This window comes from Procambarus clarkii, chromosome 7 (assembly GCF_040958095.1).
Source record: "Procambarus clarkii isolate CNS0578487 chromosome 7, FALCON_Pclarkii_2.0, whole genome shotgun sequence".
Taxonomy (NCBI): Eukaryota; Metazoa; Arthropoda; class Malacostraca; order Decapoda; family Cambaridae; genus Procambarus; species Procambarus clarkii.
Window position 1 is genome coordinate 35,231,002 of NC_091156.1, and position 11,742 is coordinate 35,242,743.

At 44.5% G+C, this 11,742-nt stretch overlaps 1 protein-coding gene across 1 annotated transcript; it reads left to right on the forward strand.

Annotated features, from left to right (window-relative positions):
- Window positions 1-1,044: 1,044 nt before the first annotated feature.
- LOC138358005 (uncharacterized) lies at window positions 1,045-2,898 on the forward strand. The gene is made up of 3 exons (XM_069315440.1): window positions 1,045-1,533; window positions 1,672-1,906; window positions 2,720-2,898. The coding sequence occupies exons 1-3, from the start codon at window positions 1,045-1,047 to the stop codon at window positions 2,896-2,898; spliced, it is 903 nt and encodes a 300-aa protein (XP_069171541.1).
- The last annotated feature ends 8,844 nt before the right edge of the window (window positions 2,899-11,742 follow it).

Genomic DNA, 11,742 nt, shown 5'->3' on the forward strand with positions numbered 1-11,742 from the left:
TGTATGTACTAGCCCTATCTATAAATCCATCATTCTTTGTTAAATCTCTTGTATGTATGTACCTTACCTAAATAAACATTGATTTATTTATTTATATATTTTATTTATTTAAACCACCAGAATGGCTCAACCCGCAGGAAGGCAGACCAGCAAAGCGTTGTGGAGTGCATCTAGGGGAAGTGAGACATGTAAAACACTGCTGGCTATCCACTGCCTAGAAACAAATGCAGGCTAGAGAGGGTGCCTTGAACTTAGCCTGCTTTAATTCACCCTGGCTAATAAGCCTCGGCTGGCGGGGATCCCTAATAGCGGTTGAACAAATACAAAGAAAAATGTGAGGCTGCTTAATCTCTGTTCTCGGAACGTTCGAACTCTGCTGGATACCATACGGCAGACAGACCTGAAAGACGAGCGGCACCGGTTGCAAAGGAACTAGCATGCTAAAACGTGGGCATAGTAGCACTCAATGAAACACGCTTGGCTGGCAAAGATCGGGTTACAAAACGTGGTGGTGGTGGGTACACCTTTTTCTGGAGTTGTCGCAGTAGCGCTGAACGACGAGAAGCTGGCGTTGGATTTTCCATCAGATCCCATCTCGCCGAAAATTTGCCGAGGTCCCAGAGGGCATCGACGACTGCCTAATGATGCTCCACTCTCTGCTTGGAATCAAGGGAAGTGCAACCCTGATCATTGCATATGCCCCAACCATGACCAGCCCAAATGACAAGGAAAAATTTCTATGAGGCAACCTCAGTGTAGCTGTCCCAAATCCAGAGAAGCCTATTATCCTCGAGGACTTCAACACCAGAGTAGGGAGAGACTACCAAACCAAGAAAGAATTATTGGAAGACATTGCACTGGCAAGTGCAACAGCAATGGCTTTTTGTTTGTTTGCTACGGACGACCTCATCGTCAACGACACACTGTTTCGCCTTCCCACCCACAACAAAACATTATGGATGAACTCACACTCTAGGTATTGACATTTGATTAAATATGTCATCACCAGGAGGAAAAACAGGCAGGACATGAGTGATTAAGGCCATGTGTGGTGCCGACTGCTGGACTGACCGTCGCCTCATTGTGTCTAAGTGCAAACTTTGCATCCTGCCCACGCGACGACTTCAAGGTCAGAAGACTGTAAAGAAACTAAATGACTTTAAGCTGAAGAGCAGTAAAGTTGTTAAAGGTTTCTGCAACGACCTAGAGAGCAGGATGCTAGACACACCCCAGAATGGCCAGGACAGCATCAAAGTGAAGTGGGCAGTCTTCAGAGATGCAGTCTACTCTACTGCTCTTGAGCACATCGGACCAGCAACCCACAGAAAGCAGGACTGGTTCAACGAAAACAGTGAGGAGATACATGTATTGTTTTCAAAAGAAAATCACCTGTTCTGTGCACACCAGAATGACCCTACACCACAAGGGAAAAAGAATTCCTTTGCCAGTGCCCGACGAATGGGGCAAAGGAAACTCCGTGTGATGCAGGATGAATGGTTTAGCAAAAAGCCCGATAATATCCAAGGTTACACAGTCACGACACCAAGCGTTTCTATGACGCTCTGAAGGCTATATATAGAACACAGCCCTCCGGCTCTGATTCTCTCCTCGGTGTAGATGGGATTCAGCTGCTGACTAAGAAGCAATTGATGGGTTGAAAACTTTGTTCAGGTCCTTAACCACCCTGCCTTAATCAACGTTGAGGCCATTGCTCGCCATCTTATAGTAAAGATCAATCAGGACCTTAATAAACCTCCCACAAAAGAAGAAGTCAGGAATACTATCAAGCAGCTTTCCTATGACAAAGCACCAGGATCAGATGCAATCCCTGCTGAAGTGTACACAACAGGAGGCCCAATCATGAGACAGAAACTGACAAAGCTCTTCCAGTCCATGTGGAATGAAGGTGAGGTCCCACAACAGTTAAAAAATGCCAGAATAATTAACATCTACAAGAGGAAAGGCAACCGGCAGTCTTACAATAATCATCGGGTCATTTCACTCCTGTCCATCTATGAGAAGATCCTGGCTCTTATCCTGCTAAACCCCTTCCTTCAACACATAGAGCAGGGGTGTCTGCCCAGAAAGCCAATGCGGCTCCCGTGACGAACGCAGAACTGTCGATATGATATTTGATGCACGCCAGCACCAAGAAAAAATACAAGAGCATCATAACGACCTCTTCGTGACCTTTGTCGACCTGACCAAGAACTTTAATACGGACAGCAGAGATGGCGTGTGGAAAATAAGAGAGAAATTTGGCTGTTCCAGCAAATTCACTGCGATTGTCTGACAGTTCCACGATGGTATGATAAAGAAAGTACTGGGTGATGGACACGAGTCAAAAGCCATCACATTGGCGAATTGAGTGAAACAGGGCTGTGATCTGGCCCCAACAATTTTCAGCATGATATTCTCAGCCATGCTCACTGATGCCTTTCGTTATTTCCAGGATGGAATACCCATCAGATTTTAATTTACCTACTTAAAATTTTCTTAGATTAAGGACCTGCCCGAAACGCTGTGCATACTAGTGGCTTTACAAGATTGTAATTACCATATTATGTACCCTCACAATCCCAATGTACCTTCTTGTATATGCATAAATAAATAAATAAATAAATAAGATACAGGACTGACAGTGCGCTGTTCAACCTCAGGCACCTACAGGCCATTACAAAGGTGAAGGATACTGTCACAAAAGACTTTCTGTTCACAGATGACAGCGCCTTCAACGCCAAGTGGACTGCTTTTCAAAAGACTGCAATAACTTCTGTCCCTTCATCAGCACCAAAAAGACTTAAGTCGTGTACTAACCCGTGCCCCGAAATACCCTACCAGGAACCTCTCATCACAGTCAAGAGGCAGAACCTGCAGCCAGTTGACAGCTTCACCTGAACAGTGAACATAGACGCAGAAGTCAACAACAGGATATCCAAGGCTAGCGCTGCCTTTGGAAGATTCCGTGATAATGTCTGAGAGTGGAAGGGGCCTCTGCCTTACCACCAAATTGACAGTCTACCGTGCAGTGTTACTCACCACCCATCTCTTAGGTAGTGAATCCTGAACTGTCTACAGCAGACATACCAAACAGTTAAATCACTTTAACTTGATTTGTTTGTTCCACATTAGGTAGCAGGACAAAATCACGGAGGTCCTGGACACGGAGGTCCGTGTCCAGGACCCCCGTGACACAGGTCCAAAATCACGGAGGTCACGGCCCCTCCCGGACACGGAGGTCCTGCAAGGGGCCTGGATTCCCAGCATCTAAACCCTTCTACCGAAAACACAGGCCAGATGGGCAGGCCACATTGGCAATATGCCTGATAGCCGATTGCCTAAACAGCTGTTGTATGGAGAATCATTCCGGGGCATGCGTTCTGTTGGGGGCAGAAGAAACGATTCAAGGACTGCCTCAAGGTGACCCTCAAAGACCTGGACATCAACTTAAATAATTGGGAGTCATTTGCCTAGGACCCTCCAACTTGGAAAAGCAAAGTCACCACAGGGCCTTGTGTGGCATAAAATAGATGGACGGTAGAGGCCCAGAGGAAGCGCGCCACTGCAAAGCTTGTGCAACCTCCACCCTGTAATATTCCTTGTGTGAAATAGAACAATATTCCCTGTGTGGGGTGTTACACTTCCTGGTTAGATTTTGCCTCGCGCCTGACACAGGAATAACTAATATCTAGGCCAATCACGTCCTTAAGTTATCTAGATTATGATTCCCCAATCCCTGTGAGGCAATTCTACTTGGCACCAGTAATATCTTGAGGGAGGAACACAAAAACAAGATATAAAATCTTGTTTTAAATCCGTCATCTGGCACACAGCCACTGACCTTTAACCTGATATATTGAAGGTAAGGTCATCTTCGCATCCGAAAGATGAACATAATTCTGGCCTATGCTTCCCATGGCAATGTCGGTAACCTCTCAGCAACGCCTAATAGGACTGGACCGGCTTTTAGAATTCAATATAACCAGGCATGCATGGGCTACCTTGATGACCACTTTCAGTCGAATTATAGCATAGCATCACTTTCTTCTAAAGCAAAATTTAACAATCCCTTCAGAGGAATATATTTTACTCAGTAATAGCATAAAACGGTGAAGTCTCTCATGTAGATCAACGTGAACACAGAGTTTAAAACTGATAACATTTACTAATGAATAGTATACAAATTCAAAATAATAAACTTGCTAGCACTAGCCTCACCCGCTGTCAAACATAACCGCCAATCTCGGCCCTCATCAGTTTAGTTACACTTTAGTTACCACTAAAACAATTCCGGCAGATCTGCTATTACTTTGGTACATTAATTTACTTTCTCACGAAATTATGAGACTTGAAAATCAAATCTTACTTAAAACTCAATGACAATAATAAATGGTGAATAATATCTTGGCAGCACTAGCCACTGTACTGCTCAGCATTATATGACACCCCCATGGTGCACCAAAAATAAATTATTATTTATCTTCTTATATTGTTAAAAGGCAGTCTCTGATTGCAGGGAAGTAAAATAAAATATAGTGTGTGAGATACTTTAGCTTTGATGGAGATGAGAAGTTGAGCAATTAATGGCTGCTGAGTGAATAGGCAGACTGTGCCCCACCATCTGGTGGGTGGCAGCTGCCATGAATATCATAATTATTTCAATGTTTCTCATTCGTTTCTAATCTGTTTTTTGCTTTAATATTATTTAAATGTGTGTCATTTGTGGAATTTATATAGTTAAATGAGTGAAATATCTGTAGGAAATAACGAATTTACTAACTTTCCATATAATATGCAGTTATTATTGCTGCTGATTTTGTATTACCAAATTAACACAAAAGTACTATATTTAATCATTCAAAGAAAATTAGAATTGTGGAATTTTCCCCGAAAAAAAAATGAGGATATAATTGCCACGTCACCAGAATATACACCAACAAATATTAGTCAATCATTTAAAACACCAGTCTATGGGTTAACATTTATAAACAAAAAAATATTCCCTATGACTGGATCTAATAAAATTACCAATAAAACTTAGGTTTCCCCTCCCATTGTCAATAAAAACGCAGAATTTGCCACGAAATGTTTCCCTATAGTTCAAGTGTTGTGGGTCGCCAAATCTCCCATCAACAGCACGCCTTTACTAGCCAAAAGGGAAGTGTTCTATACCCGTTTGACAATAATATATGTACTTGTATGATCATATTCGTATATTATGCCATGTGGTTGAGATGCTGGGGAAGACACCCGGAATGGGTAAGCCTCAAGTAATTAAATATATAATACTTATTTTCCCTGATATAGCCTTCATGTATTGCTTACAATTCAGTACTGTGTGCCCTTTTGACAGGTGAAATTGAATGGGAAGAAGAAATTACCAGCACTCCTTGGCACAACACGTGATGATGCTAAAGCCTGACCTGTTGGAAAGTTCCAACACCAAATTACTATTCCCTAATACAACAGGATGTATTTCCTGTATTAGGCGTCATAATCACTCCACACTCATTTACTAATACTTAGTACAACAGGATGTATTTCTTTTACTAGGCATCATAATTAACTAACTCTACTAATCAGTAGTTTAGTAATACTGAATTCATTTCAATTAATTAATTTAAGGGTGTCACACCCATCAGCATGTAATAAAAGGAGTCACACATCAGCAGATAGTAATGAAGGGAGCCACACCTATCAGTATGTGATAATGAAGGGAGCCATACCTATCAGTAGGTGATAATGAAGGGAGGCACACCTATCAGTAGGTGATAATGAAGGGAGCCATACCTATCAGTAGGTGATAATGAAGGGAGCCACACCTATCAGTAGGTGATAATGAAGGGAGGCACACCTATCAGTAGGTGATAATGAAGGGAGGCACACCTATCAGTAGGTGATAATGAAGGGAGCCATACCTATCAGTAGGTGATAATGAAGGGAGCCACACCTATCAGTAGGTGATAATGAAGGGAGGCACACCTATCAGTAGGTGATAATGAAGGGAGCCACACATATCAGTAGGTGATAATGAAGGGAGCCATACCTATCAGTAGGTGATAATGAAGGGAGCCACACCTATCAGTAGGTGATAATGAAGGGAGGCACACCTATCAGTAGGTGATAATGAAGGGAGCCACACCTATCAGTAGGTGATAATGAAGGGAGCCATACCTATCAGTAGGTGATAATGAAGGGAGCCACACCTATCAGTAGGTGGTAATGAAGGGAGCCATACCTATCAGTAGGTGATAATGAAGGGAGCCATACCTATCAGTAGGTGATAATGAAGGGAGCCACACCTATCAGTAGGTGATAATGAAGGGAGGCACACCTATCAGTATGTGATAATGAAGGGAGCCACACCTATCAGTAGGTGATAATGAAGGGAGGCACACCTATCAGTAGGTGATAATGAAGGGAGTCACACGTATCAGTAGGTGATAATGAAGGGAGTCACACGTATCAGTAGGTGATAATGAAGGGAGTCACATCTATCAGTAGGTGATAATGAAGAGAGCCACACCCAGTGTTACGAACGTTACCTCCTGTGGAGGGTATTTCCGATTTTAAAATATAATTATGTCCACTTATTAGTTGGTCGACACACTTGAGAATGTTTTCTTGAATTAAATCTACAACGGATAACTGGGAGGCCACGAGTCACCAGTAATTCTCCGCCAAGCAAAGTAGTACCTTCTCAGCTGGAGATTGTTTGTGAATAATGTGTATCGGAATAGCCAAACTATGTGAGGGAAAAAATGGACTCAATCAAAAAGCATGCATGGGGTATATGGTAAATGAAGTCAATACAAATTTTGATTGGAAATGTAAAGAATAGAGTATTAAGGGGCGATGAAGCAAGAGTGGTGGACGCCATCTTGACCTGAGGAGTGGAGGAACGTTGACGACCAGACCTTGTTTACTGAGGTTTTTTCTCCGGGCGTACAGTCAGATAAGCCATAGTTTTATCTTAACAGGGTTCCAAGATAGGGTAGAGAACTCAGGCAGTCTCTGGTGATATTTTGTGATAGAGTCCAGGTTTCCTAGTGGTTTTATATATGTGTGTCACCGGTGGGTAGGTGTGGTGGCTGTGTGCACGGTTCCTGGTTTGAGACTGAGAGCCATAGGATGTCCAGAGCCCGTTTGGGAGTTTTATTAACCAAGTTGTTATCTTCAGATTGACCTTGAGTTATAAGGAGTACAATTATTGCCATGTTATATAGTGTGTCTTTTACTCTAAATTAATGTCTTTTGTGCTTGGCTGTTTCCGTACTCCCTGGCCTCCCCTTGGCGCCAGTAGGCTCCATTTTCCCTAGAAAACTTCTAAAAGTCATTACTACACCAACCGTATTGGTGACACCCATCAGCAGCTGATAAGGGAAAGATCCGCCCATCAGCAGGTGATCATGAAGGGAGCCACATTCACCAGCAGGTGATAATGAAGGGAGTCACACCCACCCGATGGTGATAATGAAGGGAGTCACACCCATCAGCAGGTGATGATGAAGGGAGTCACACCCACCAGATGGTGATAATGAAGGGAGTCACAGCCATCAGATGGTGATAATGAAGGGAGTCACACCCATCAGCAGGTGATCATGAAGGGAGCCACATTCACCAGAAGGTGATAATGAAGGGAGTCACACCCACCAGATGGTGATAATGAAGGGAGTCACACCCATCAGCAGGTGATAATGAAGGGAGTCACACCCATCAGCAGCTGATAATGAAGGGAGTCACACCCATCAGATGGTGATAATGAAGGGAGTCACACCCACCAGATGGTGATAATGAAGGGAGTCACAACCACCAGATGGTGATAATGAAGGAGTCACACCCATCAGATGGTGATAATGAAGGGAGTCACACCCACCAGATGGTGATAACGAAGGGAGTCCCAACCACCAGATGGTGATAATGAAGGGAGTCACACCCATCAGCAGGTGATATTGAAGGGTTATCACCCATCAGCAGGTGATATTGAAGGAAGACAACCCTGGGCTCCTAAGTGGAAACCAGAGGTCAAAATTGAGCTAAATAAACTACCTTATAGTATTGGGGACGCATGGCGAGCTGCATTTGTCGTATCTTCCCTGCCAGACGTAAGACGATTCTTGTTTCTCACAGAGCATGTAAAGACTGAGCTTGGGGTTGATTATTAAATAATAAAATAGGCACCAACTATGTTTACTAATACTTTCTAATCATTTGTAAAGTAAACCTGAGTAAACGTGGGATAGGAATGTTGTACGATTAGTTGAGTAGTCTGCTGGCAGCGAGTGAACTGAGGGAGGAGAGTGGAGATGCTCCGTCTTCTCTGACTGGCGCTCGTGGGGGTGAAGACCTTTCTGAGCTGCTCTGCACTCCTCTACCTTTCTTCTTACTTATTTCCCTTACCTTAAGTTCCCGTACCATTAAGTTAAGTCCTGTGTTTTTTAAGTGTGCCTACTCTGGGTTTGTAAGATTGGTGGAGACCTTGGGGTAGTATTTGCCAGTGTTTTGGGTACCCATTAGTGTTGTGTTGTGTTAAGGTACCACGTGGGCTCACTACCCCCTAAGCTGCCCAAGCTTCAAGTGCTTCACTAGTAGTACTTTACCCTAGCTTGTTCTCAGTGTAAACCTTGTATTCTGCTTATGTGGACCAAGGCTATTGACGTAAGATAGTGTGGTAAAGTAATTATTATTATTGTTATTCGTGTGAATGTATATGGGGGGTTGTTAAGGGGTTAATAAATAAGTAAGTTAGTTAAAGGAGTATCCATTCTTCCTGTGTAGGAGAACTATGATCAACCTCCAGACTAATATTATCGTGTGGCCAATTAATATTCACTGTGGATATTTTACTTGGGGGCCGGGCCTTTTAGATCTCCCATATTTGATAACTCTTAATACTAACTACTGCCCCTACATCCATTTATACTAGATCCCCCATAGTACAGACTCCCATTTTTAACAAAGGGAGTCACACCCATCACCAGATGATAATGAAGGGAGTCACATCCATCAGCAGGTGATAATGAAGGGAGTCACACCCATCAGCAGGTGATAATGAAGGGAGTCACACCCATCAGCAGGTGATAATGAAAGTAGAAATACCCATTAGCAGGTGACAATGAAGGGAGTCACACCCATTCGAAGGTGAAAATGGAAGTAGAAACACCCATCAGATGGTGATAATGAAGGGAGTCACAACCACCAGATGGTGATAATGAAGGGAGTCACACCCATCAGCTGGTGATAATGAAAGTAGAAACACCCATCAGCAGGTGATAATGAAGAGAGTCACACCCATCAGCAGGTGATAATGAAGAGAGTCACACCCATCAGCTGGTGATAATGAAGAGAGTCACACCCATCAGCTGGTGATAATGAAGAGAGTCACACCCATCAGCTGGTGATAATGAAGGGAGTCACACCCATCAGCAGGTGATAATGAAGGGAGTCACACCCATCAGCAGGTGATAATGAAGGGAGTCACACCTATCAGCAGGTGATAATGAATGGATCAAAATAAGGTTTATTTAACTCCAATTTTTGCTATTTATATTATTATTTAATTTGATATTATTAATTTCATAATGTGAGCGGCAGCTGGTATAGTTCATAAGGTGAACGGCAGCTGGTATAGTTCATAAGGTGAACGATAGTTTATATAGTTTTAAGTCACTTAGAAATTTTTGCACAATGAAATCACATTAACGTTAATTATCAGTGAGAAGATCTGGAGCCACGATGAGGGCTCGAACCCGCACACTTAGTCCTCCCAAGTGCACGCTGTGGACCACTACACCACGACGTGGTGAATCGTAATCCAACATGTGATTCATTCCTCTTGGGGGCTTCCTCAAGAAGCTTTCTTCTTGAGGTGTCGTGGTTTAGGGCGTGTGCTTGGGTGTATCAAGTGTGTGTGGGGTTCGAATCCTCCTCATGGCTCCTACTGATTTCGCCAAGAAAGTTATTATTATAATTATCTTAAAATTTGCAAAAAAATTATTATTTAATTAAATATATATTATTTTGTAAGTATTACTGAGGTTCTGTTCTGGGTCTGGGCCCAGGAGCACCGGTTCGTCGCCGCTAGTATTGATCTCAGAGAGTATTGTTATGGGACTGGGCCCAGTAGCACCGGTTCGTCGCTGCTAGTGTTGATCTCAGAGAGTATTGTTCTGGGTCTGGGCACAGGAGCACCGGTTCGTCGCCGCTAATATTGATCTCAGAGAGTATTGTTCTGGGTCTGGGCTCAGGAGCACAGGTTCGTCGCCGCTAGTGTTGATCTCAGAGAGTATTGTTATGGGTCTGGGCCCAGGAGCACCGGTTCGTCGCCGCTAATATTGATCTCAGAGAGTATTGTTCTGGGTCTGGGCCCAGGAGCACCGGTTCGTCGCCGCTAATATTGATCTCAGAGAGTATTGTTCTGGGTCTGGGCCCAGGAGCACAGGTTCGTCGCCGCTAGTGTTGATCTCAGAGAGTATTGTTATGGGTCTGGGCCCAGGAGCACCGGTTCGTCGCAGCTAATATTGATCTCAGAGAATATTGTTCTGGGTCTGGGCCCAGGAGCACAGGTTCGTCGCCGCTAGTGTTGATCTCAGAGAGTATTGTTATGGGTCTGGGCCCAGGAGCACCGGTTCGTCGCCGCTAATATTGATCTCAGAGAGTATTGTTCTGGGTCTGGGCCCAGGAGCACCGGTTCGTCGCCGCTAATATTGATCTCAGAGAGTATTGTTCTGGGTCTGGGCCCATGAGCACAGGGTTGTCGCCGCTAGTGTTGATCTCAGAGAGTATTGTTATGGGTCTGGGCCCAGGAGCACCGGTTCGTCGCCGCTAATATTGATCTCAGAGAATATTGTTCTGGGTCTGGGCCCAGGAGCACAGGTTCGTCGCCGCTAGTGTTGATCTCAGAGAGTATTGTTATGGGACTGGGCCCAGGAGCACCGGTTCGTCGCCGCTAATATTGATCTCAGAGTATTGTTCTGGGTCTGGGCCCAAGAGCACCGGTTCGTCGCCGCTAATATTGATCTCAGAGAGTATTGTTATGGGACTGGGCCCAGGAGCACCGGTTCGTCGCCGCTAATATTGATCTCAGAGTATTGTTCTGGGTCTGGGCCCAAGAGCACCGGTTCGTCGCCGCTAGTGTTGATCTCAGAGAGTATTGTTATGGGTCTGGGCCCAGGAGCACCGGTTCGTCGCCGCTAATATTGATCTCAGAGTATTGTTATGGGACTGGGCCCAGGAGCACCGGTTCGTCGCCGCTAATATTGATCTCATGGAGTAAATATTAAAATATTTGTATTGCTGTACAAAGGTTTAAAGCATATTGTGGATTAATGGCACTTTTTCACAAATAGTTTCTTTTTGCTGTGGAAACAATAGGTTGTGCCACTCTCTGTGAGAACTTGTTCCAGTGTTGTGGGGTAATGATGGTTGCCGTCCTGGGTGTGGCCGGCGCCACGCCCCACACACTCACTCTACAGTTTTCAGGAGTTAATTTGTAAACATCTTGGCGAGGGAGTGTTTGAGAGCTGGGATGTGGGTGTTGGGGCTGCGAGCAAGGGCTGGGGATTGGGGCTGTCGGTTGGGGCTGTGGGCTGGCGCTGGTGATTGTGACAGGTTGTTATGGCTGGTGGTTGTGGCTGGTGGTTGTGGCTGGTGGTTGTGGCTGGTGGTTGTGGCTGGGGGTTGTGGCTGGTAGTTGTGGCTGGTAGTTGTGGCTGGTGGTTGTGGCTGGTGGTTGTGGCTGGT

Bases quoted from the DNA above. Each gene is read 5' to 3' on its own strand.
- LOC138358005 (XM_069315440.1), top strand. From the start codon at position 1,045: ATGTGTGGTGCCGACTGCTGGACTGACCGTCGCCTCATTGTGTCTAAG. The intron at 1,534-1,671 runs GTCACGACACCA...AACTTTGTTCAG, and splicing joins ATAATATCCAAGGTTACACA to GTCCTTAACCACCCTGCCTT. The intron at 1,907-2,719 runs GTGAGGTCCCAC...TTCTGTTCACAG, and splicing joins CCAGTCCATGTGGAATGAAG to ATGACAGCGCCTTCAACGCC.